The sequence below is a fragment of the Centroberyx affinis genome, unplaced genomic scaffold (genome assembly GCF_046629955.1).
Source record: "Centroberyx affinis isolate AG114_WGS23_722 - 3 ecotype Tasmania unplaced genomic scaffold, CSIRO-AGI_Caff_v1 ptg004081l_1, whole genome shotgun sequence".
Classification (NCBI taxonomy): domain Eukaryota; kingdom Metazoa; phylum Chordata; class Actinopteri; order Beryciformes; family Berycidae; genus Centroberyx; species Centroberyx affinis.
The window spans coordinates 12,501-33,759 of NW_027281867.1; the positions used below are offsets into that span (position 1 = coordinate 12,501).

At 44.9% G+C, this 21,259-nt stretch overlaps 1 protein-coding gene across 1 annotated transcript in view; it reads left to right on the top strand.

Annotated features, from left to right (window-relative positions):
* Positions 1-2,939: 2,939 nt before the first annotated feature.
* The window catches only part of LOC139663663 (protein jagged-2-like), a gene marked incomplete at its 5' end in the record, with an annotated part of 49,186 nt that continues 30,866 nt past the window's right edge, over positions 2,940-21,259 (top strand). Inside the window, 6 exons of the mRNA XM_071542380.1 lie at positions 2,940-3,000; positions 12,632-12,910; positions 13,790-13,850; positions 18,631-18,761; positions 19,869-19,988; positions 20,236-20,349. Of these exons, the coding sequence (XP_071398481.1) occupies positions 2,940-3,000; positions 12,632-12,910; positions 13,790-13,850; positions 18,631-18,761; positions 19,869-19,988; positions 20,236-20,349 (766 nt within the window). The remainder of the gene's footprint in view (positions 3,001-12,631; positions 12,911-13,789; positions 13,851-18,630; positions 18,762-19,868; positions 19,989-20,235; positions 20,350-21,259) is intronic.

Sequence of the window (21,259 nt, forward strand, 5' to 3'; positions counted from 1 at the left end):
CGCTCATAGCTGGGACGACCTTCAAAATGGAGGAGCAGAACGACTTCCGGTTCAAGCGAAGGATCGAGGAGCGAGGAGCGAGGAAATATCAAATAAGAGACTTGGGATGCACCCAGTGTCCCTATGCAGTCTCGCTTTGATGATGTCATCGCTCAGCTATGCAGTCTGCAGAGTGACGTCCAGGCTGGCTGTCACTTGGATGGCTGATGATGGTGTGATATGTACAAAAAAAATGATTAACCCTGGTTTGATTTGGCATTGTGAATGCGGCTCTGAATCCATTTGACTCTTGGAGAAGTCAAGTGACGTTACCTAGATACCTTCAGGGTCACAAAACCTGTCTGAACAATTTACTAGATGGTTTTTTTTCCCCACATTTGACACTTTCTAAACTGAGTAAATTTGCAAACCACTTGTATTAGCTTATTTCTTCCATGAGGGACATCAGTAGAGCTGAGATGGACCAAGGGAAGGGACCGGCAGGAAAGAAAGTTCTGGTGGGATTCAGTCCTTGGCCAGCCGGTGTATTTCTGGGTAAATGTGGGTCTTGAATTGGTCCACCGTCTCTGGGTTTTTGTCAACTTGTTGAACAGTTCAATTAGTTCCTAAGGTCAGTTGGAGTCGGAGGTAAATGGAGACCAGAGTCTAGTTGTCTCTTCCTCTGTAATCTCTCTACTGCTTTGTCTTCTCTCCTTTAGGCCCCAGTCAGACATTTGACACTAGTAACAGCACCTTCATGATTTCTGTTCCCCTTTTGTAGTTTTACAATATAGGCATTTAGCTGACACTCTTAAGAGCGAACAAGTGAACCGCTCAATTTGTTTTATAACATTTTTTACACCTTAAAGTGAGATCTCGGTCTTAGTGTGTTTTTCCCCAAATGAGAAAAAGTTAAAGCAATGGGGGTCTTGTTCATTTCTACGTTGATGTGATTTCTGGGAGTTACGAGTGAGGAAGTGTTGGTCTTGTTGTTATTGGACATGATGAAACAGCTGAATATGAGCAACGTCTCAGACCCGTAAAAACCTTGTGTTTTGGGGTCATTTCCTGTTAGTTCAGATTACATTCGCATTCCTAACGAACCGCGCCGCAGTTCGTTTGGAAGAGGGCCGAGTGTCTTTGTTCTCACCTGGATAAAATGAACCCAACTGAAGGAGTAAACACACCGGGGGTTCGAATAACCCGCTCCGACCACGCTTGGTAAGACACCTGCCATGTACTCGCAACGTCACGGGCTCATATCTGACTCGTGATCTTCGTCCCTTCTCCTCCATCTTGTATGTATCTCTGCACTCTAGACTATCCACTAAAGCAGAAGCACCATGCAAAAACCTTTAAAGCCCCTGAAAGCGATACAGCACTCTACCTTTGTGTTTCTGAGCTTGTAGCTGTCCTCTGCCTGTCTCTAATCTCTGTAACCTTCCCTGTAATCTTCCCCGCAGCCCTCAGTCACTCTAAGTCAGTCTTGGGTCATGGGAACTCACAGCTGCTCGTCTGGCCCCATGCGGTTGACGGACAGCGAGCTCCATCTTGGTTTGTTTGCTGATGCCCGTGAAAAAAGGGAAAAAAATAGCCTGCACCTGAAACAATCCAGAGTTTCAGTTTGTTGCTGTGGGACGGCGGAGGCTGTCTGCTCTGGAAAGTAGGGCATCGCGTGCAGGCATGCTGCGCTTTACACATAATATCCAGATCACACTGTACGGTAATAATAGCACTAAATAGTGTATAATAACCTAATATAATGTAGGCATACACTACCAGTCAAAAATTTGGACCCACCTGATTGAATGTACTTTGTTTTTCATTCTCTTAAAGCCATTTTGATCTAAAGGCTTCTGCTTAAATGCTTGAAATGTGTTTCTTAGACAAATATAAATAGTGAAGTTGATCCTATGTATGAATTTCTTTCACCAAGGCAAAGGGAATGTAAAGGGAATGTAAAATATAAGATAGTTTTGATGTCTTTACTGTTATTCTAAAATGTGAAAAATAGTAAAAACAAAGAAAAATGTGGTGTGCCCAAACTTTTGACTGGTAGTGTAATTTAACATATTACGGTATAATCCACAGTTCCACTTTTGGGGATTGATACGATATCTATCTAACTAAACTAACAGTATCACCACCTCGGGGAGCATGAGAAAGGACTGTACTGTAACCGAAAGGTTCCCAGGTTCGATCCCCCATCATCCCAAGCGTCTCCTCCTGCCACTTTCCTCGAGAAACACACCGAGCCTCTGCCATGGTTCCTGTGGAGGAGGCAGGCCAAAAGAAAAATGATTTTCTCCATTGGAAATCAATACAATGCCACAGAAAAGTGTCCTTGAGTGAGACATCGAATCCCCACCACCAGCTCCTGGGGTGCTGACCTCCCTGTGGAGCGACCCCCCAACCCCCCCCCCCCCCCCCACCCTCTGGGATCAATACAGTGTCACAGGCAAAGTGTCCTTGATGAGGAGTGGATGGATGGATTTCCCTCTCAGGAAACCAGCTGATCTCAAAAGACCGATCTGTCTGGTTCTAGTCGGTTGGTGACACATGGAAAATGTGTTTCGCTGGTTTTCAGGTGAATGTTTTCTTTTCCCCAACAGAACGGTGGATGCACTTGTTAATAACTAGCCTCAGGCAGATAGCAGCTAATCAGTGACAACAGTGTGGGAACGGGAGTTATGTTCCCACCATGATTCAACTTCTATGCAAAAAGTGTGTGTGTGTGTGTGTGCGTGTTGAGGCTGGTTGTGTCTGTGTATGGCCAGGAGGTCATATCTGAGTTTCTGTGCGTTGTGTTTGTGTGTGTAAACTTCACATCATGTGCACGTCTGTTTCTTGATATAAGCAGGAGGGCATATCTGGGTTTCTGTGTGTGTGTGTGTGTGTGTGTGTGTTTCTGTATTAGCATGAACTCTGATAACCTCTGTCCCCCTCTCTCTCTCTTCCAGCGGTCGTACACTTTGATAGTGGAGGCATGGGACTGGGACAACGGCACACACAGCACCAATGGTAAGCTCCCCCCCCCCCCCCCCCCGCCCCTGTTTTCAACACTATATTAAAAAAAAAAAAAAACCTTTCCACCTCTTTCTCCTTGGCTCCCCCCCCCCCCCCCCCCCCCCCATATCTCCCTCCTCCGTGTACTTGCTCTGAAATGCTCTGAGTTTCTCATCAGCTCTTATTTATTTACCTACAGATTCTCTGGCTTATGTACAGAGCCTCGGAGGTAAAATGGTGGGGTTTTTTTTATTTTTTAACTCATGGGAATGAGATCTAGGCGTATGTCATGGCCACAGCTTACTGAGGTAGCATTAATCAAAAATAAAAAAGTAGAAAGTCAATAGAATGCCTACAGCGCTTAACCCCAGTGATGGGTGCAGTTTTTGAGACGTTTATTAGTCTTTCAAATAAAAGCTGTAGAGAACTGGGGAGCTCTGCAGGGCTGTAATCAACTTCTCAGCCATTTTGCACTTGCCAGGTGGAACTATTGTTCATGAAACCAAATCACTTCAGTAGGGAAACAAGGAAGTGCGGAAATCTGATTGGCTGTTGCCGGCTGATGACATTACTTCTCTCGGTGACGAGCTTGTCGTGAGTCCAAACATCGGCTGAGTTTCACCGGTCGCTCAGCTCTGGAGGAGGTGAATGGTGACTGGTTGATGGTGTCGTTCACACTGTGAACCCGAGGTTACTCTGCTGCTGCACTCATTGTGAGTCACTCTGGATACAGCATCAGCTTCATGTCTAAAGATGTACATGTGAATACAAAATGTACATTAGAGGAAGAACCAGGGAGTGGCTGATGACTAGTTACGTTTGGTATATGAGAAAAGGAAGAGTCAAGTCTCCTATCATTTTGCTGCTGTTGTAGAAAAACAGTGTAACTTCAGTTTGGGTGTTTTAACTGTTTTTATTTGAACTGAATGTTTACATGGTCCTGTATTGTTAAAATATGATGATATGAAAAAAGAGGGATAATCGCTGATTTGTTCTCTTAACCTTTATTTTTCAAGGGAAGGGTTTTTGTTTTTGTTTTTTGTTTTTTTTAGCAATATGTCATGCTTAAAGGAATAGTTCACCCAAAAATGAAAATTCTGTCATCATCTACTCACCCTCATGCCAAATGAAACACAGGTGAAATTTGTTAGTCCATATAACACACAGGGAGGCTGCAGCACAACTTGGTAGCAGCCTTCTCCAAAACAACTGAAGTCAATGGGGACCTGTTCTTTAGAGCTCCAAAACAAAAACAGCCAAACAATCACACTGTGAATAGAAAGACCTATACACCATTATTTGTTGCAAATCAATCAGCTGTAGTTTAGATTTGCACTAAATGATGGTGTAAATATACTGTAGGTCTTTTTGGAACTCTGAAGAACTGGTCCCCACTGACTTCAGTTGCTTTGGAGAAGGCTGCTATGGAGTTGTGCTGCAGCCTCCCTGTGTGTTATATGGACAAACTTCACCTGTGTTTCAACTGGCATGAGGGGGAGGAGATGATGATATAATTTTCATTTTTGGGTGAACTATTCCTTTAACACTTTTACAGTTGCACACATTCCCACCTGAGAGCTTCCCAGTACAACCACAGTCTTTACCTCGTCAGTAGTTCCTCAGGGAGGAGAGAGCATGCGGTACTAATTAGGATATGACACAGATACAAGATACAGATAAGATGCATATAGCCTTATCCTGAATATAAGAAGGTATCCTGAATACTCTTGGCATGTAAGCATGCGCATCAATAAGCCAAGAACATTGCATTCTCCGTCTCATAACGAGAACATTTTATGAAAAGTGACTAATTATCCCCCGGGGAATCATGGGAGAGGAGAGAGAGAGAGAGCTCCTTGTCAGGCACCATAGGTTTGGACTTGGCCTGTCTGTCTCTCTGCTTGTCTCTCTGCTTGTCTCTCTGCCTGCCTGCCTGCCTGCCTGCCTGCACACTGAGCTATTTGGTATACAGCTGTATCCTGTTTTTACATGCTCCTCTCATCTCGGTCCCGTTTCGCTTTGTTTTCCCAGCTCTGCCGGGAGGAAGAAAGGTTAATTGAGGAATGTAATCCGTGTGATTAGACAACGTGGGATTCTCTCCGTTAGGTGTTGCCTCGCCTTCCAGTCAAGTGGATTTGATTTAGGGCTCGGATCGTTCAGTGACCTCATCTACCGCTCAACGACCTCTCTATCTGCCTACCGATGGCGCCTGCTTGTTCTGTTTTTACTGCCAGAGAAGGAGCGGTCCACATGAATCCTCTAATAACAGCCTGCTGTGATATTGATGTCTCTCTTTCTCTCTCTCTCTCTGGCTTTCTCTCTTCTTCTCTCTGTCTCTCTGCCGCTATCTCCCTGTCTATCTCTCTCTCTCTCTCTCCCCGTCTCCTACGCTCCTCTGACTTTCACATAAATGCCTCCAGATTTGTCCGGGGTCAGCGCGCTCGGTCGTTGCGGTGCGAAAGGTCTCGTGGAGTCGGGACCGCGTCACGTCAACGGACACATCTGATAGCCGCTATCATGCTATCGTGGTATGCATCTGATAGCCTCCGTGTCAGGGAGCGACCTCTCAACATGCAGCCCGTGTTCAGACAGTGTCGGTGTCACTCAGTTCGCACTCGCCGCTAATCGCCACAGCGGCAGTCAGGAGTTTCCACTGGAAACATCAGGCTGGTATGGAGGCTGCATTCCTGCTATAGGCAGCGTGGGCCGGATGCTGCTGCTGAGTGTGTGTGTGTGTGTGTGTGTGTGTGTGTGTGTGGCTCTGTTCACACTGCAGCTGACAGTGTGGCAATTCAGATTTTTATTTTCCCCCCCACATATAGATCTGATTTAGAAAACAAAGGAAATGACTGGTTGCTCTGTATTGTCAAACTAGGATCAAAAATGTGTCAGGTGCTCTTGGAAAACAGGGGAAAAAAAGAGTGATACAAACAAAAGGACAATCCAGGCACTTCAAATATAAAAATATAACCACGAGGAAGGAAATATTTAAAAAGCCTGTATTGTAAAGGCCATTTAAAACGTTTAAAACTTTTAAAGCCCTGAAGAAGACCTACAGTGGTCGAAACATGTTGGCTTTTTTCACGATTTAGCCACTACAATAAAGGCTTTTTAAATATTTCCTTCCTCATGGTTATATTTTTATATTTGGAGTGCCTGGATTGTCCTTTTGTTTATAGATCTGATTTTATCGTAATTAATAACAGTAAAACACTGCATGGAGTTGCATTTTTTGTACTGATTTTCATGTAGGAATGACATAAGTTTCACAAGGTAAAAAAAAATACAACATTACAAGTAGTATAAGACAAATATAGAACAGGACAGAAAGGGCCAGGACAAGATAATGAAGAGCATCATAGGGCAATGCATGCTGTAGGGTTTCATAACATTGGTTTACAAACTATTCTTACATGCAGTATGTTTGGGTTACAATGTCACAGGTGCAGGAGATTTTTTTGCGATTGGTAATGGTATTAAGTTGCTATTCTGTTGCATTGGACCACATGGATATGGCATGCGACCTACATGCGACTTGTATCTGAACGCTCAGATAGAAATGTGAGAGGCACTGAACAATCTTCCAAAAAAATAAGATATGAGTAGCAATTCAGAATTGAGCATGAAGTCTATGAAGATAGCTAGCGTGGCTCGGCTACTCCTCCTACCTCCCCTACCCCCCCCCCCCCCCCCCCCCAGTGGGATGTTGGGGCTCTGCAGTATGCGCTCTCCTCTATATTAAGCCTGTGAGCGCATCGCCTCGTTAAGCCATTAATTACGGGCCGCGGCTCGTTTTTTCCCCTCTTTCTCTTTTCTCTGATGTCTGTCTCCCAATTAGCGTCGCGGCCGGCAGCTGGCCGGCTACCGCGCGCCACTTCGTTATCGTGGCCCGGGACGCTCTGACAGGCGGCCCAGGACCGCCCGGCATCTAGAGCGCCTTGCCTGGCTCTGGTGGGGGGGACTCTGTGGTTTCTCCTCACTCCACCACCTGTAGATTTGGTCGTGTGATGGATAGATGGATACTTTATGAATCCTAAGTGGGGAAAGGTGGGGAGGCTCTGACAGGCAGGCTGGCAGTAGGTGCTGACATGCAGACCGCCATGCCCCACCATCTTGTAACCACATCATCACTGCATCAGTCAATTAGTCTATCAACAGCCAAGAGTCCTGTCAAAGTGAAGCCTAACCTGCTCACTCCATTGTTAAGTCACACTGGATGAGAGCGCGTCACCTCAATGCCAAAAACTAAAAATGTAAATGTGATTATACAATATGCTATTAAAGGAAATTACTCTTAGGCTGTTAAGATATCATCAATCTGTGATGATCAGTTCATTCCTGGAGTTATTCGGTGATGAAGTGTTGTAATTTACTTTTCTGGTGAACCTGCCTTGTCTACCTCAGTTAGTGATTTCCTACATTTCCCAGAATGCCTTTCACAACCACCAGAGAACGGGCATCAACTTGTTGCATTCAGCTGTGGGTTATACTGTACGTGCAAGTGGAGGGAGTGATAGAGATAGTTTAGCAAGAGTGAGAGTTGTTGTCTGTGTGACCAGAAATGCAAGTTACATCACCAATAGCTGTTTTATAATAGTGTTAAATTGATTTAGAGTAGATTTTTCTGCTATTTCACTGTTGTTTGTGTCGGCTGTACTGGGAAGCTCCCAGGTGACATAGGCAGGTCCGCTGGTGAAACAGGTAAAGTGTAAATGTTTTGGGGCCAGTGGACTCAAAGTGAGTTTCCTGCCCTGCGTTACAGTGTGTCCCGGGCCGGGCGGCGGGCTGGAGAGGCCTCAGGAAGAAGAAGGAGGCTTTGTGAAGGCTGTTTATGCTTCAGGAAGCTCCTGCCTGTTTAAAAACAAAACAGAAAATGGCAGGAGAAGAGAGCACAGCGCTGTTGTTGACTCCAGGAGGCGGTGGCTGGACTGGATGGTAGGGATACATACTGAGGACCAGAAATCGGGCCGATACCAGGATAAAATAGGTATTGGAGAATTTCCCCCAATGCTAATATCAGACACCAAGAGCCAAGTGTGACATCAGAGATCAAAGGGACACATAGAAGGGTGTTAGATCGCTCCAGTGGAGAAAAGAGAGTCATATCTTAATCATTTATGTCCAATTGCCCCAAACGAATAGTCAGGGTCTATATTGTAAAAGTAATGAATTACTCTAAACTGGTACTCAGTATGGGCCGAAACTTAAAGTGTTCCCAGTTGTTATCGGCAGTAAAAATATGGTATTGTGCATCTTCACTACAGTGGTAGTGTGTCTGTATCCTTACCTGAGATCACTATTTGCTCAGATATTATTTGCAAATATTTTTTATGGTTAGTTTTATGTGCCAGATGGGGCGGGTGTGCCACACTACAGGACAGTAAAATGAGCGCCAGAAGGTTTGGACAATCACAGGACAGTATTTGAAAGTCATAAGTATACTTTTTTGTGACTGACAGTTTCCCTGACACATCTAATGCCCCGCCCATCTGGAACATCCAAGCAGGTTAAAACAAATCCTCAGAATTATTGGCAACTTTTATGTGACCCAGTTCTGCCACCGAATGAATGAAGGAGGGCAGAGTGGAGAAGTGTTGAAAGCTATGAAGCGGGACAGAGAGAGAGAGAGAGAGAGAGAGAGAGAGAGGAGAGCTGGTGGCCACTTCAGTCTCTTCAGTCTCCTCCATCTGTTCTTCTAAACATTTGTGAAGGAGTCGTAATAATGGCTGTTTAAGAAAGCAGAGAGGCTGACGCAGGGCCAGGCGGTGCGCTGAACCGCCTGGAGAAAGCTGCTGCCAAGAAGAAACGAACACCTTGACAACCAGCTTATCATGGCTGTATCGCTGTTATGGAAACACGGCCCGACTGCTGTTCCAACACTCCGGCTGCTTCCAGGTGTGCTTCAGCATTTTAGGAATTTAGCTGACAACTTGAGGAGCAGCAGCAGACTGTTGCTATGTTCACTCCACGGGCATTCACGCTTTAATTCTGATTTGCTGCTCATATCTGATTATTTTTTCATATCTATTCTAGGATGAAACCCATATCTACTGACAGCGTTGTTGAAAAGACACGTGTGCGCAGATTATCAACAACAAAAGCTGTTTCAAACACATTTCAGTTATAGTTTGTAGCCTTCAATTTTTGATTGAATTTAGCTGTTTCTCCTAATTAGGGCTGGGCGATATGGACAAAATCAAATATCCCAATATATTTGACCAAATACCTCGATATCGATATTGCGACGATATTGCAGGGTAGGCTTTCACAAAATATTTACACAGTGAGATTTTGAGATTTTTGATAAATAATCATCAGTAATGTGGATATAATGACTAAGTGGGTAAAGGCAAATAATAGAACAGCTAGAACAGTCTGGTAAGTTCAGAAAATGACATCACTTTACTGTAATGCAGCCTTTAAAACCAGGAAAAGACACTTATGCCATATCACGATATTACGATATCCAAAATCTAAGACGATATCTAGTCTCATATCACGATATCGATATAATATCGATATATTGCCCAGCCCTGCTCCTAATTCCAATCAAGTCGGTTATTTGTCTTTCTTTCCATTGTTGTGTCTCATTGTCCTCCATGCTGCCATGGTGCCAAAAGTATGCTTGCTAATTGTCTCAGGTGAATGACGTAAGATTTATATATTGTCATGGCAACTCAGACAAATTCTGATTTGAGCGTTCAAACATAAGTCACATGCAGGTCTCATGCCTCAGGAGCCGATTTTGTGCCACATATCCACGTGATCCAGACGGGAATTGAAAAAAAATGCGACTCCATGCAGCTTTTCGCCGTTCACACTGATTAGAAAACATCAGTTATGTGGCGTGAGGGAAAGAACCCAGCGGCCTTAGCTTCAGTTCCAACATCTCCACCATTACAAGCAGCTGACAGTAAAGAGGTCAAAGGTCAGAGCAGAAGACAGCACAGCAGCACCTTGACAGTATATGGAAAAGCATATTCCTGTGAGGTGCAGCGTGTTGCAAGCTGAACAGAACAGAAATAGAAAAAATTGTTTTTTTTTCTGTTTTTTTTTGTTTTTTTCGGGAAGCCATGCCAGCCACTCGGTGTTCCTAAAATGAAATTGGCTTTTTTTTTTAAAACGCAGACAATTATGTTGCTCTTGACATGGACAACTGCTCCAATCTGAAGCCCCCTCATTGTTTATGTAAGCCGGTTTCGTATGGCCCCCTCTCTCTCTCTCGCCTGCTCTCCCTAGTAACAACGGCCTCTCTTAGTGTCTCCTTCAGTGCGGAGAGAGAGCACATGATTGGTCTATATTTTTATATCTAATTGCTGGAGATGAACAGCAGTGAGTGAGTGCTTCGGGTTTTTCAGGTGGTGGCGGTGCTGCTGGTGGTGGTGGTGGGGGTGTGTGACTGAAATCTGTGGCAGTGTGTTAACTCTCAGTGAGGCTGAGCAAACCAGGACAGCGTGAAAAGCATGAATTTATAGTGGCTTCTCGCTCTCTTTCTTCAACTTCAGCAGGCATGAGAGCTGGATATCGGCATGATAGCTGGATCCAGAACTTAGCTTTATAGCACTTACTCTCCTTGTTCTCTCCTGACTAGAACCTTGCTTGTGTTGTATGAAAATCTCATGTGTAAGTCGCTTTGGATAAAAGCGTCTGCCAAATGTGAAATTGTAAATTGTAAATTGTATTGCTCGGCAGCTCAAGACTAAACGGTCAAACAAAGGAATGCACGCTCAGTTCTGCCTCTTCAAAGAGTTTCTTTTGTTGATACGCGGCCGACAAAACATTTCAGCACCATTATCTTCCATCAGAGGGCATATTTAAAACTCTTATCAGTGAAGCCTGGCTCTGTTTCTGGGGCCGTTGTGAAAGTCACAGTTGTTTATGCGCTCGCTGCACTGCTGAGTCAATGTCGCCTCTACACCCCAGGAGGAATTATTCGGAAAATCCTGCAGAACATATGCAGACTATATCCGACCTTTAACCCCCTGGTGGTGTTAGTGCCTCGCTAACAGGGGCAGAGCGGGACTGTCCCGTGTCGTCCGCTCCTTCCTTCCACCGTTCCGCTCTGTCTTGTCCGCGTTGGCCCCGGGGCCGTGGAAGCAGCAAAGCCTGCTGGGTCATGGTGCTTCTGTTCCTTGAGAACAAGCTAAAGGCCCTTTCCTATGTCGCCCTTCCTCGTCTGTTCCCCGTCTCTTATTATTTCCGGCCTGGCTCCGATGGAGTCGGGGCTGGATATCCTGGCGGGGGAGGCAGAGGAGGAGGGGGGGGGGCAGAAAAGCATTTCACCAAGCAGGAAAACTGAAAAAGCATTTTGGTTATCAAGCCCTCGCAGCCCCGGCTCCTACGCCCTCTGTTTGTGTTTGCTTTATTTTCCTATTCTTCTCCCTTTTTTCCTCTTCTTTTTTTTTTTTTTCCTTCTTCCTTCTTCCACACTCTTGGTAGAACAGAGTGGTGTTTGACCCGGGGTCAAGCCTTCTTTCTGATCTGCAGGAGCAGATAAACAGCAGCCGTCGCTCCGAGATGAACCTCTCCTCAGACTCTATGAACTCTACTGTCTAATCTCTATAACCGCCGGGTCGCCGGGTCAAATCCTCCGGCCGGATCCGCCGCTTCTCCCTGGAATGTCATTTGGAATCTTTGCTATTTAGACTTCATGCTTTACTGCCAAACTGACCCAGATAACGGTTACGTTTATCTCTGTAGTAATGATGACAGTAATAACAAACAATTTCATCCAAAGCTCCATACAGTGGCATTAGAGCTGGGCGACATATTGTATAATATCAATATTGTGATATGAAACTAGATATCTGGGATTTTGGTTTATCGTGATATTGTGAAATAACTTAAATGACCAATGATTGGCTTTACCTGCTCATCATATCCACATTACTTATTTAGAGCTGCAACGATTAATCAATTAATCGATTGGTTGTCAACTATTAAATTAATCGCCAACTATTTTGATGATAGATTAATCGTTTTTTTTAAGAAAAATAAGTCAAAATTCTCTGATTCCAGCTTCTTAAATGTGAATATTTTCTGGTTTCTTTACTCCTCTATGACAGTAAACTGAATATCTTTGGGTTGTGGACAAAACAAGACATTTGAGGACGTCATCTTGGGCTTTGGGAAACACTGATCCACATTTTTCACCATTTTCTGACATTTTATAGACCAAACAACTAATCGATTAATCGAGAAAATAATCAACAGATTAATCGACAATGAAAATAATCGTTAGTTGCAGCCCTAGTAAACATCTTATGAAAGCATGAATACTCATCCCCAAAATATCGTCACATTATCGATATCGAGGTATTCGGTCTAAAATATTGTGATATTTGATTTTGTCCATATCGCCCAGCCCTAAGTGACATGAGTGCATATAGTTTTAGCATGGGGGGCCACAGTGGGAATGAAGGACCTTACTCTCATAGTGTTAAAGTCATACTCGACCCATTGAGTTATACCCAGTTAAGACCCAGAGATAGTAATAACGACTTAGACTTTTCTTTCCTTTTTCCTGACTTTTACTTCGTTTTTTCTTTGACGCTTTTTGTATTCTTTGATATGTTAAAGCGTCTCAAAATGGCAAAAAAAAAACATCATGCAAAAGTGATTTGATTTTTCTTTTTCTCTCGTCCAGATGAGGAGCTGCTGATCGAGCGCAACATCCGCAAAGGGATGATCAACCCGGGGGAGGAGAAGCAGAGCGGGCTGCACAAAGGCTCGGCCGCCAGCCTGGAGTACAGCATCCGCGTGCGCTGTGACGAGCATTACTACGGCAGCAAGTGCAACCGGGTGTGCCGGCCCCGGGACGACTACTTCGGCCACTACCTGTGCGACCAGCATGGGAACCGAGCGTGCATGGAGGGCTGGACCTCCACCGTTCCCGGCGTTCCCGATTTTCCCGACTGCAAAATCGGTGAGGAGAGATCGGGCCTCGTCCACCACACTGCAACAACAACCAGTTATTTTAGCTTGTATCCAGACTTATCAAGTTTTTTTGTGTAAAAATCATCTTACTGCACTGGCAGATAATTTCACTGGTTTCAACAAATTTGACTTTTTTTTTCAGGAGAATGTAACTTGTTTCAGGGCATTTGCTTGGTAAAAGTGGAATTGGGTTGGGGAAAGTTTCAACATTTTCTTCATTGTTTTATGATGATTTCTTGAAAGAAGTCATGCTTTCAAGTGAAATGTATTGAAACCAGCAAGATTATCTGCCAGTGCAGTGAGATAATTTGACTAAAAATATCACAAAATAAGCTTTATAGGTCTGGAAACAAGTTAAAATACTTAAGAGTAATATCCAAAACTCACCCCCCCAAAGTACAGTATACATAGACAGTGATATACCCAAAATATAGTATGTACCTACAATAATGGGTCTCATAATACTGCGATCAAAAATGTATGTGATCATATAGAAGCAGCTATTGTAGGAGTCCCACTGTTTACTCACTTCTTATTCTTTTTTGGAAAAGTTTGGAAGCTCTTGCTCCACTTTGCAAAATGTAAACAATGGTGGAAGACGCTCATCGTCGCCGGAGAAACCCTCGACTTTCCATTAGTGAACTTGCCATCCATTGTGACCGCAGCAAAGAAACAGTGTTTTCTCTGCCTTTCGCAAAACAAGGAAAACATAGGAAATGAGATTTTAATGATTAGACGGTTCGCAGAATAGAGCGGCAGACAAGTCTCCAGAGATGTTTGAAATATATGTGGGTGAAGTATTGATTCTGGTTCACAGTTATCAGCTCCTCACCTGTTGACTTTCTCTTCCCCCCCCCCCCACTCAAAGCCATCTGCAAGCAGGGATGCAGCCTTGCTCACGGGAGCTGCAGCGTGCCGGGGGATTGCAAGTGAGTTCTTCACCTTTTTTTTTTGTTTTTTTGTTTTTTTGTTTTACCCCCCTTCGCTGCCGCAGTGAAGCAGGCGGGGCAGGTGCAGTGTGTGTTAAAGTGTTAAAACGTGATGTTGTTTGCTTGGAAACCCCCTCGGTGCTTAATGAGGATAACAATGGTGACACAACAGAGGGGGAGGGGAGGGGAGGGGAAGGGGGGGTGTTGATAACATACCAGGCGGCCTAAACCCCTACCTCCCCACTTCAAACCCCCCTCCACCACCTCCACCCCCCCCTCCTCCTCCCCCATCCCCTCAGATCCACTCTGATCCAGAAGCCATTGTTCTACTTCCTTTTCCAAAGCTGGCTTGCCCAACTGAGAGAGAGAGAGAGGCCTGTTTTTCGCTATGCGTTTCCTCCCCCCCTCGTCTTCCAGTAGCTAGGCATTGACCCCCCCCCACACACACACACACACACCCTTTCCAACCCCCTCCTCCCTCCCTCCCCCACGTCTGCTGCAGCCCACATCACCTCTTCCTATCCTGGGCCTTGTTTTGGCTGGCACTGGCCTGCTGGGAAGTGAGTGTGGATTCCAGCCACAACTGGAGCATGCATGTGCTGTTGAGGGATGAACCCTGAACCCAGTTTACCCACCTTTTTTATTTGCTGGAATGGAGTTTACCCACTTTTCCAGGGCCTAAATTCATACTTTTCATTTTAATAAGTAGTATCAAACTGTCTGTGTAGATTAATTTCAGTCATCCAGGTAGAAACGTCTTCAGCTCTTCAGTTTTTAGTCCAGTGGATTTTGGTTTCATTTTTGGTGTTTTTTTTTTTTGAAAATATAATTGATTTTTGTTTGTATAGGTTCTTCTTTGCCTTATGATGATCACTAATTGGAGGTGTTATAACAGGAATGGCCAGGCATTTACCGTACAAATTTGCAAATATACTATACAGTATGAGGAGACAGATGCAGCAGGAGGAGGGAACTGTGGGAATTATTGAAGCACGTTTAGATTAGATTTGATCACATGTAGAAGTGTAACATGGCTGTACAGTGGACTACAAAAGGCTGACCAGGCATACGCAGTACCAAGTATGTGAATATGAGAAGAGACAGGGGAGACGGGGAGCGGCGTTTAGATTTGATTGCACGTGCAACTGTAATGCTTTTGCAACTGTAGTACATTCGTGCCACAGTGCTTTAAAAAGCCTCGCCGTGCGCACGGTGCCAAGTGTTTTTGCAAATGGGAGGAGACAGAAGGTGGTGCAGGGAGGGAGCTGTGGGCATTATCGAGGCAGGTTTGGTTTAGTTTGGATCTCGTAAAAAAAAAAAAAAAAAAAAAAAGTAAAAATAAAGCTGACATTTCATATTGGAAATGGCCGGAGGATTGGAAAGCAGAGGAACACCCTGGAATGTGCCTCAACATGTGATTTGGAGCTTCATCTCAATCAGGAACACACTAGCCTGAGAGGGTGGAGGGAGGGAGGCGGGAGGGGGGGTGAGAGAGAGAGAGAGAGACAGAAACAGCGAAAGAGAGATGGTGTCAGAGAGAGAGAGTAAGAGATAGAAAGAGAAAGAGAGAGAGGAAGGCGCAATAGAGAAAGTGAAAGAGACTAAAAGAGATGGAGACAGGCAGAGAGAGAACGCGAGTGAGAGAGAGAGAAAGAGAGAGTGGAGAGTTGAGAGAGAAAGAAAAAGGAGAGAGAGAGAAAGAAAGACAGAGAGAGAGAGAGTAAGAGATGGACAGTAAGAGAGAGAGGAGGGTGTAAGAGAGAAAGTGAAAGAAACAAACGAGATGGAGAGAGGCAGCGAGAATGTAAGAGAGAGAGAGAGAGAATGAAGGGTTAAGAGAAAGAAAGAGACAGAGATAGAGGGAGAGAGAGTAAGACAGAGAGAGAGAAAGAAAAAGAAAAAAGCAAAAAAAAAAAAAAAAAAAGCCCTGCCTGGCAGAGGAAAACTAAAAATGTGTGCTGGGTGTCTTGTTTCCTTACACACAGCGCATTCACAACCTACGCTCCCTCATGTGACACTACTAAAGATGTAGCTAGGCAACAGCGGGCTAAGTCCGTCCGCTGGGTTTTGGGCGCGAGGAATCGCCTGTAAATAATTCAGCAGCGTCGGAGCGGTCGGGGATGAGCAGGTTACGCCCCCCCCCCCCCCCCCAACCCCCCCCAACCCCCCCACCCTCTAGCACCCCTACCCCTGCCCACGATGCAGAGTCCTGCAGGGTGTGGTTTGGGGCCGTGGGCAGGCGGGATATTTTCGGCGCTGGCTGGCCCCCGCGGCCCCTTCCATTGACGGGACAACAGCGCAGCGGCGAGCCTTGTGGGTAATGCCACCCTTGGCCTGTGGCCGGCCGGCAGTGCAGTTCCCCCCCCCACCCCCCCCCTCCTCTCTCCCACACTGCAGCCAGACAGACTGTCCGCTCTCCCGCCGCCGACCACAGCGCCGACCGGACACACTGCACATACTGTACGCCATATACTGTACGCCACATACTGTACGCCACATACTGTACGCCATTACTGTACCCCACATACTGTACCCCACATACTGTACCCCACATACTGTACGCCACATACTGTACGCCACATACTGTACCCCACATACTGTACCCCACACACTGTACGCCACATACTGTACCCCACATACTGTACGCCACATACTGTACCCCACACACTGTACGCCACATACTGTAGTAAACAATGCAGAGCGTCCCGAGCAAGATCAGATTAAAGTTGTTGTGGTGAGGCGCCCGGTTAAAAAGGCATTTCAAGTTACAAATTGTGCATGAAATAAAACTTTTCATGCATGTTTATACAGAACCTGAAGCTTGGAATCTACAGTATTCTATCTGAACTTATCAAAAATGTAGTTAGTATAAACATTTTAACAGGTAGAAAGAACTTAACAGTTTTTCCAGATGGTATGTCAAATACTTTGATGCTCAATATCTCAGAACTGCACTCCACCCAGACAGAACCTTATGATTTCAAGCTCACAACAAGCATTTTACTGTGTTTCAAAGGTGCAAAGACACAAATAATGATAAGATGTATTATCAGTAGCCGGGGCGCCTGGCTGTACTGCATGTGCAGCACTTCCTTGTAGCCTAGAGACTCTGTTTTGCCATATCAGACACAGTGGGAGGGCTATTTTTTTTTTTAAATTCATTCCTCATCCTTCCATTCCTCTATCACCCTCTCCCTCAGCTCAGCAACACTTAATCTACACCGTGCTAACATAAATTTTATCTTTGAAAAGCGGTAATCTTTGTAACCTGCCATTTGCATTACACTCTTTCTTATGCCTGTGGTGTAAAAAAACATCAAACCCTGAAAGTAAAACCCCGTAACTGTCCACAGCTATGCAGCGTAGTACAGCACATTACAGAACCGCAGCACAGGCACTACAGAGCAGTATATCACTAGTGGTAAGAGAGTAGTGTTTGGTCGGCGTCCATTTTGAAGTGTGTGTGTGTATGTGTGTGTGGGTGGGGGGTGTGTGGGGGGGTTGGGGTTGGCCCCTAAAATAGCCCAGGCAGAGAAATGACAGGACAGGTGGGGCAAGGTTACCACTGGCCTTGGAATAACAGAGTGCTGCCATAAACCAACAGATTAGCTAACCCTTCACCGGCCCGGCCCGCCATGGCCCTGCGGCTCTCTGGAGGCCCTCCTTCCACAAACCCGACCGGCTCAGTCCGGGTTCGAAGGAAGAGGTCTGAGGTCCGAGTCTGACACACAACATGCACACACACAACACACGCATAGTAGCACACACTCACAGACACACACACACAGATACTGTAGTCTTACCCCGCAAACACTAAGATACACGCACATAAACGCATGCGTGCAAGTAGTATGAATGCACATAGCACACATGCACAGACACACACACACACACACTCAGAACTCACACACACACACACACACACACACTCTCTGCTGTGGAATGTCCCCTGGCACTGTGTCTCTAAGATTAGGAGCCACAGCAAGGGTGTCATTCACCTTGATGAAGACGCTCTGTCCAGCTCCGGGCAAATTACTGCTGTGACATTTGGCTGCAGCAGTCCCAGCTCTCCTGTAGTCTCAGTACAGTTAAGACATTAAGCTCCACATCTGTCTTGCAAGTAGAATCCCTTCCTTTGACATGACTTGTATGTGATTGATCAGGATAAAAATGGTTTCCAATTTATTTATTTATTTATTTATTTATTTTTGGCACCTGCAACATTCTTTGATTTTTCACAGCAGGACATGCGACTGGCACGATGCCCTGAATCAAGTGCTCCTTAGTGTTTTCACACATTGTAAATGTATTAAATTACTTGTTTGCTATCACTACGCAACTATCACTGTTTTCCACAGCCGTCTCTCCCCGCGCCTCTGTGTGCATGAAACCCCTCAGGCTGTAGCTGTAAATAAGAACTTATTCTTAGTCTTAGGAGCGTTTATTTGACTTAGAGAAGCACCGAACCACCCCATGAAAACATGCAAACAAGTCGAACGAACATGTAAATGAACCCCACTGTGTGTCTTAGTTCATTTACAAGTGTTACTGTTTTCTGTGAAAACTTGCAGACAGCTCTTCCCACGTGATTGACTCAGTTAAATGCATTAAAGCACATTTATACCCATGGAAACATGCGACCAAGGCGGTTTCATGTGTGTTTGAGGTCCTCTATGTGTATTAAATGCATTGAACCGCTATTTCACCCAGATGTACAGTATGTATAATTGCTCATCTATGAAAACATGCAACTCAAGTCGACTCTCTGTGTGTATTGCAGGTGTAACTACGGCTGGCAGGGCCCGTTCTGTGACGAGTGCCTGCCCTACCCGGGTTGTGTTCACGGCACCTGCAACGAGCCGTGGCAGTGTACCTGTGAGAAGAACTGGGGCGGCTTGCTCTGCGATAAAGGTAAGATCCACCAAAAAAACGTGTGAATTCATCCTTTATTCCATTGTACAGTAATTTCAAGAAAAAGAAAAACCCAACATCTAAGGAATTCATCCCTTGGGAAATGGTAGAAATTAGCGTTATCTTTGGATATGTGACAGAAAACTGGAGAAAATGTAGGTAATTAGGTGAGATTTTGGCATCAAGATGTGTTTCTTTACAACTTTGGCTTGGATTTTTGGTGCAAATCTACAACTCTTAGAAATGAGAAGCCTGGATCTAGCAGGATAATATAGTATTGTCACTGCCAATCAAGAATGTGAGTACAGTTTGGTGGAGCCAGACTTTCTCTCGTCACTCCGTTTGTTTTAGTACGATGCCATCTCAGGAGAAAAGTCTGTTTTTAAGTGGGGATAAAGGTCGAAAAACAGTTTTTATTTCCTCAACCAATCACAGTCCAGGACGGCGTTCACAACTACGGGCTTGACGGGTGGTTCCTTGTGTGTACTTAACAGTTTGATTGTCTTTGCACCACACGGGTCACACAAGGACACAGAGAGTGATTGGTCAAGATGCAGGGAGCAAGCTGTGGGCGTGGAGCTGAAGTAGAAATTGCCACAGTGGTGAATGTGTTCTTATGCTGCCTTCAGATGCTCCTCGTTAGCTCCTACCTCCAAGTTTTCAAGTCATAAATGTGATTCGCCCCACACTGAAATGCTTCTGTCCAGAAATATTAGCAAAATGGACCCTGGAACAAAATATTTATGTGGTTGTTGTTATATTTTTGAAATCAGGCAGCAGAGCTACTCTGTGTTGCAGCTAGAGAATGGAAATAAGAAAATGTGCATCAGGCATGGAATTGATGTTTAATTGATAGATAGATACTTCCTTCCATGCTCTCCGCCCCCTAAATGTCACCGGGATCATAGAGAATTCGGACTTTCCCTGCAGTTTTTACCACTTTGTTGGGTCGTTCACGCACACAAACCTTGTAATTATGCTATTTCCTGACAGCACTTGAAGGCAGCATTCGTCTACTTTCTAACTTAAATAACAGTTAAAGACGTCTTGACACGCATGGAGTGGGTTTGCACCCAGACGTTGAATGAGAATCCGTTTGCTGTGCAGATCTGAACTACTGCGGGACCAACCGGCCGTGTAAGAATGGCGGGACGTGTATGAACACGGAGCCAGACGAGTACAACTGTGCCTGTCCGGACGGCTACTCCGGCAAGAACTGCGAGATCGGTGAGTCGGCGAATCAAACGCGTCATCTCTGGGGTTTGAATTACATGCCGCTGGTGCCGTGGCACACTTAGGCTGAGGTTCTGAAGTATTTCTTAAATCTGACAGATGATTTATGACTGTAGACACCTGTATGTCTTTTCTCTTTCTCCCTCTGGCCCTCACCCTCTCTTTGACCCCTCTCTTTCTTTTTTCCTGCTCTCTCCCTTTATTTCTTCCTTCATTTCTCTCTCTCTCTCTCTCTCTCTAGCTGAGCATGCCTGTGTGTCCAACCCCTGTGCCAATGGAGGGACGTGCCATGAAGTCCCATCTGGGTTCGAGTGTCACTGTCCCGCAGGCTGGTCCGGGCCAACCTGTGCTAAAGGTGAGTGGCTCTAAACCAATCTAAAGACCGGATTACTCCCAACTGTTCCATACAGTCATGAGATATACAGTCTGGGCACAAGTTTGGCATCTAAACTAGATTAAAAAGGAAGGTGGATGACAAGTGAGACTGGAGTTCTGTACTGTGGGAAGAGCGCTAAAGGTGAGGTGCTGGAAACTGGAGTAAACTGCAGGAAAGTGGCTAGATTGTCTGGTACACCCAAGAATTCACAAGCCAATTTCACCATTTTACAAGCCAAGATGATGTTTAGAAGTGAAGAGGACCTTCAAATTATATAGGGCTGCAACTAACGATTATTTTCATTGTTGATTAATCTGTCGATTATTTTCTCGATTAATCGATTAGTTGTTTGGTCTATAAAATGTCAGAAAATGGTGAAAAATGTGGATCAGTGTTTCCCAAAGCCCAAGATGACGTCCTCAAATGTCTTGTTTTGTCCACAACCCAAAGATATTCAGTTTACTGTCATAGAGGAGTAAAGAAACCAGAAAATATTCACATTTAAGAAGCTGGAATCACAGAATTTTGCCTTATTTTTCTTAAAATATTACTCAAACTGATTAATCGATTATCAAAATAGTTGGCGATTCATTTAATAGTTGACAACTAATTGATTAATCAATTAATCGTTGCAGCTCTAAAATTATAGTTGGCTGTCGTCCATAGTGGCTGGTTTAGTCGACTAACATACCAACTTTACCAGTGTTGGCTATATAATATGAAACCGGAGCACAGCAGTATAGTAAGAATGATTTATCACTGATGGTAGCTGATGATAAATACAGTTTGTGTGTACATGCCTGTGTGTGTGTGTGTGTGTGTGTGTGTGTGTGTTCATTCCTTCCCTCCTCAGTGTTTCAGTCAGAGGGATCAAAAGGTCTGAGCCTCG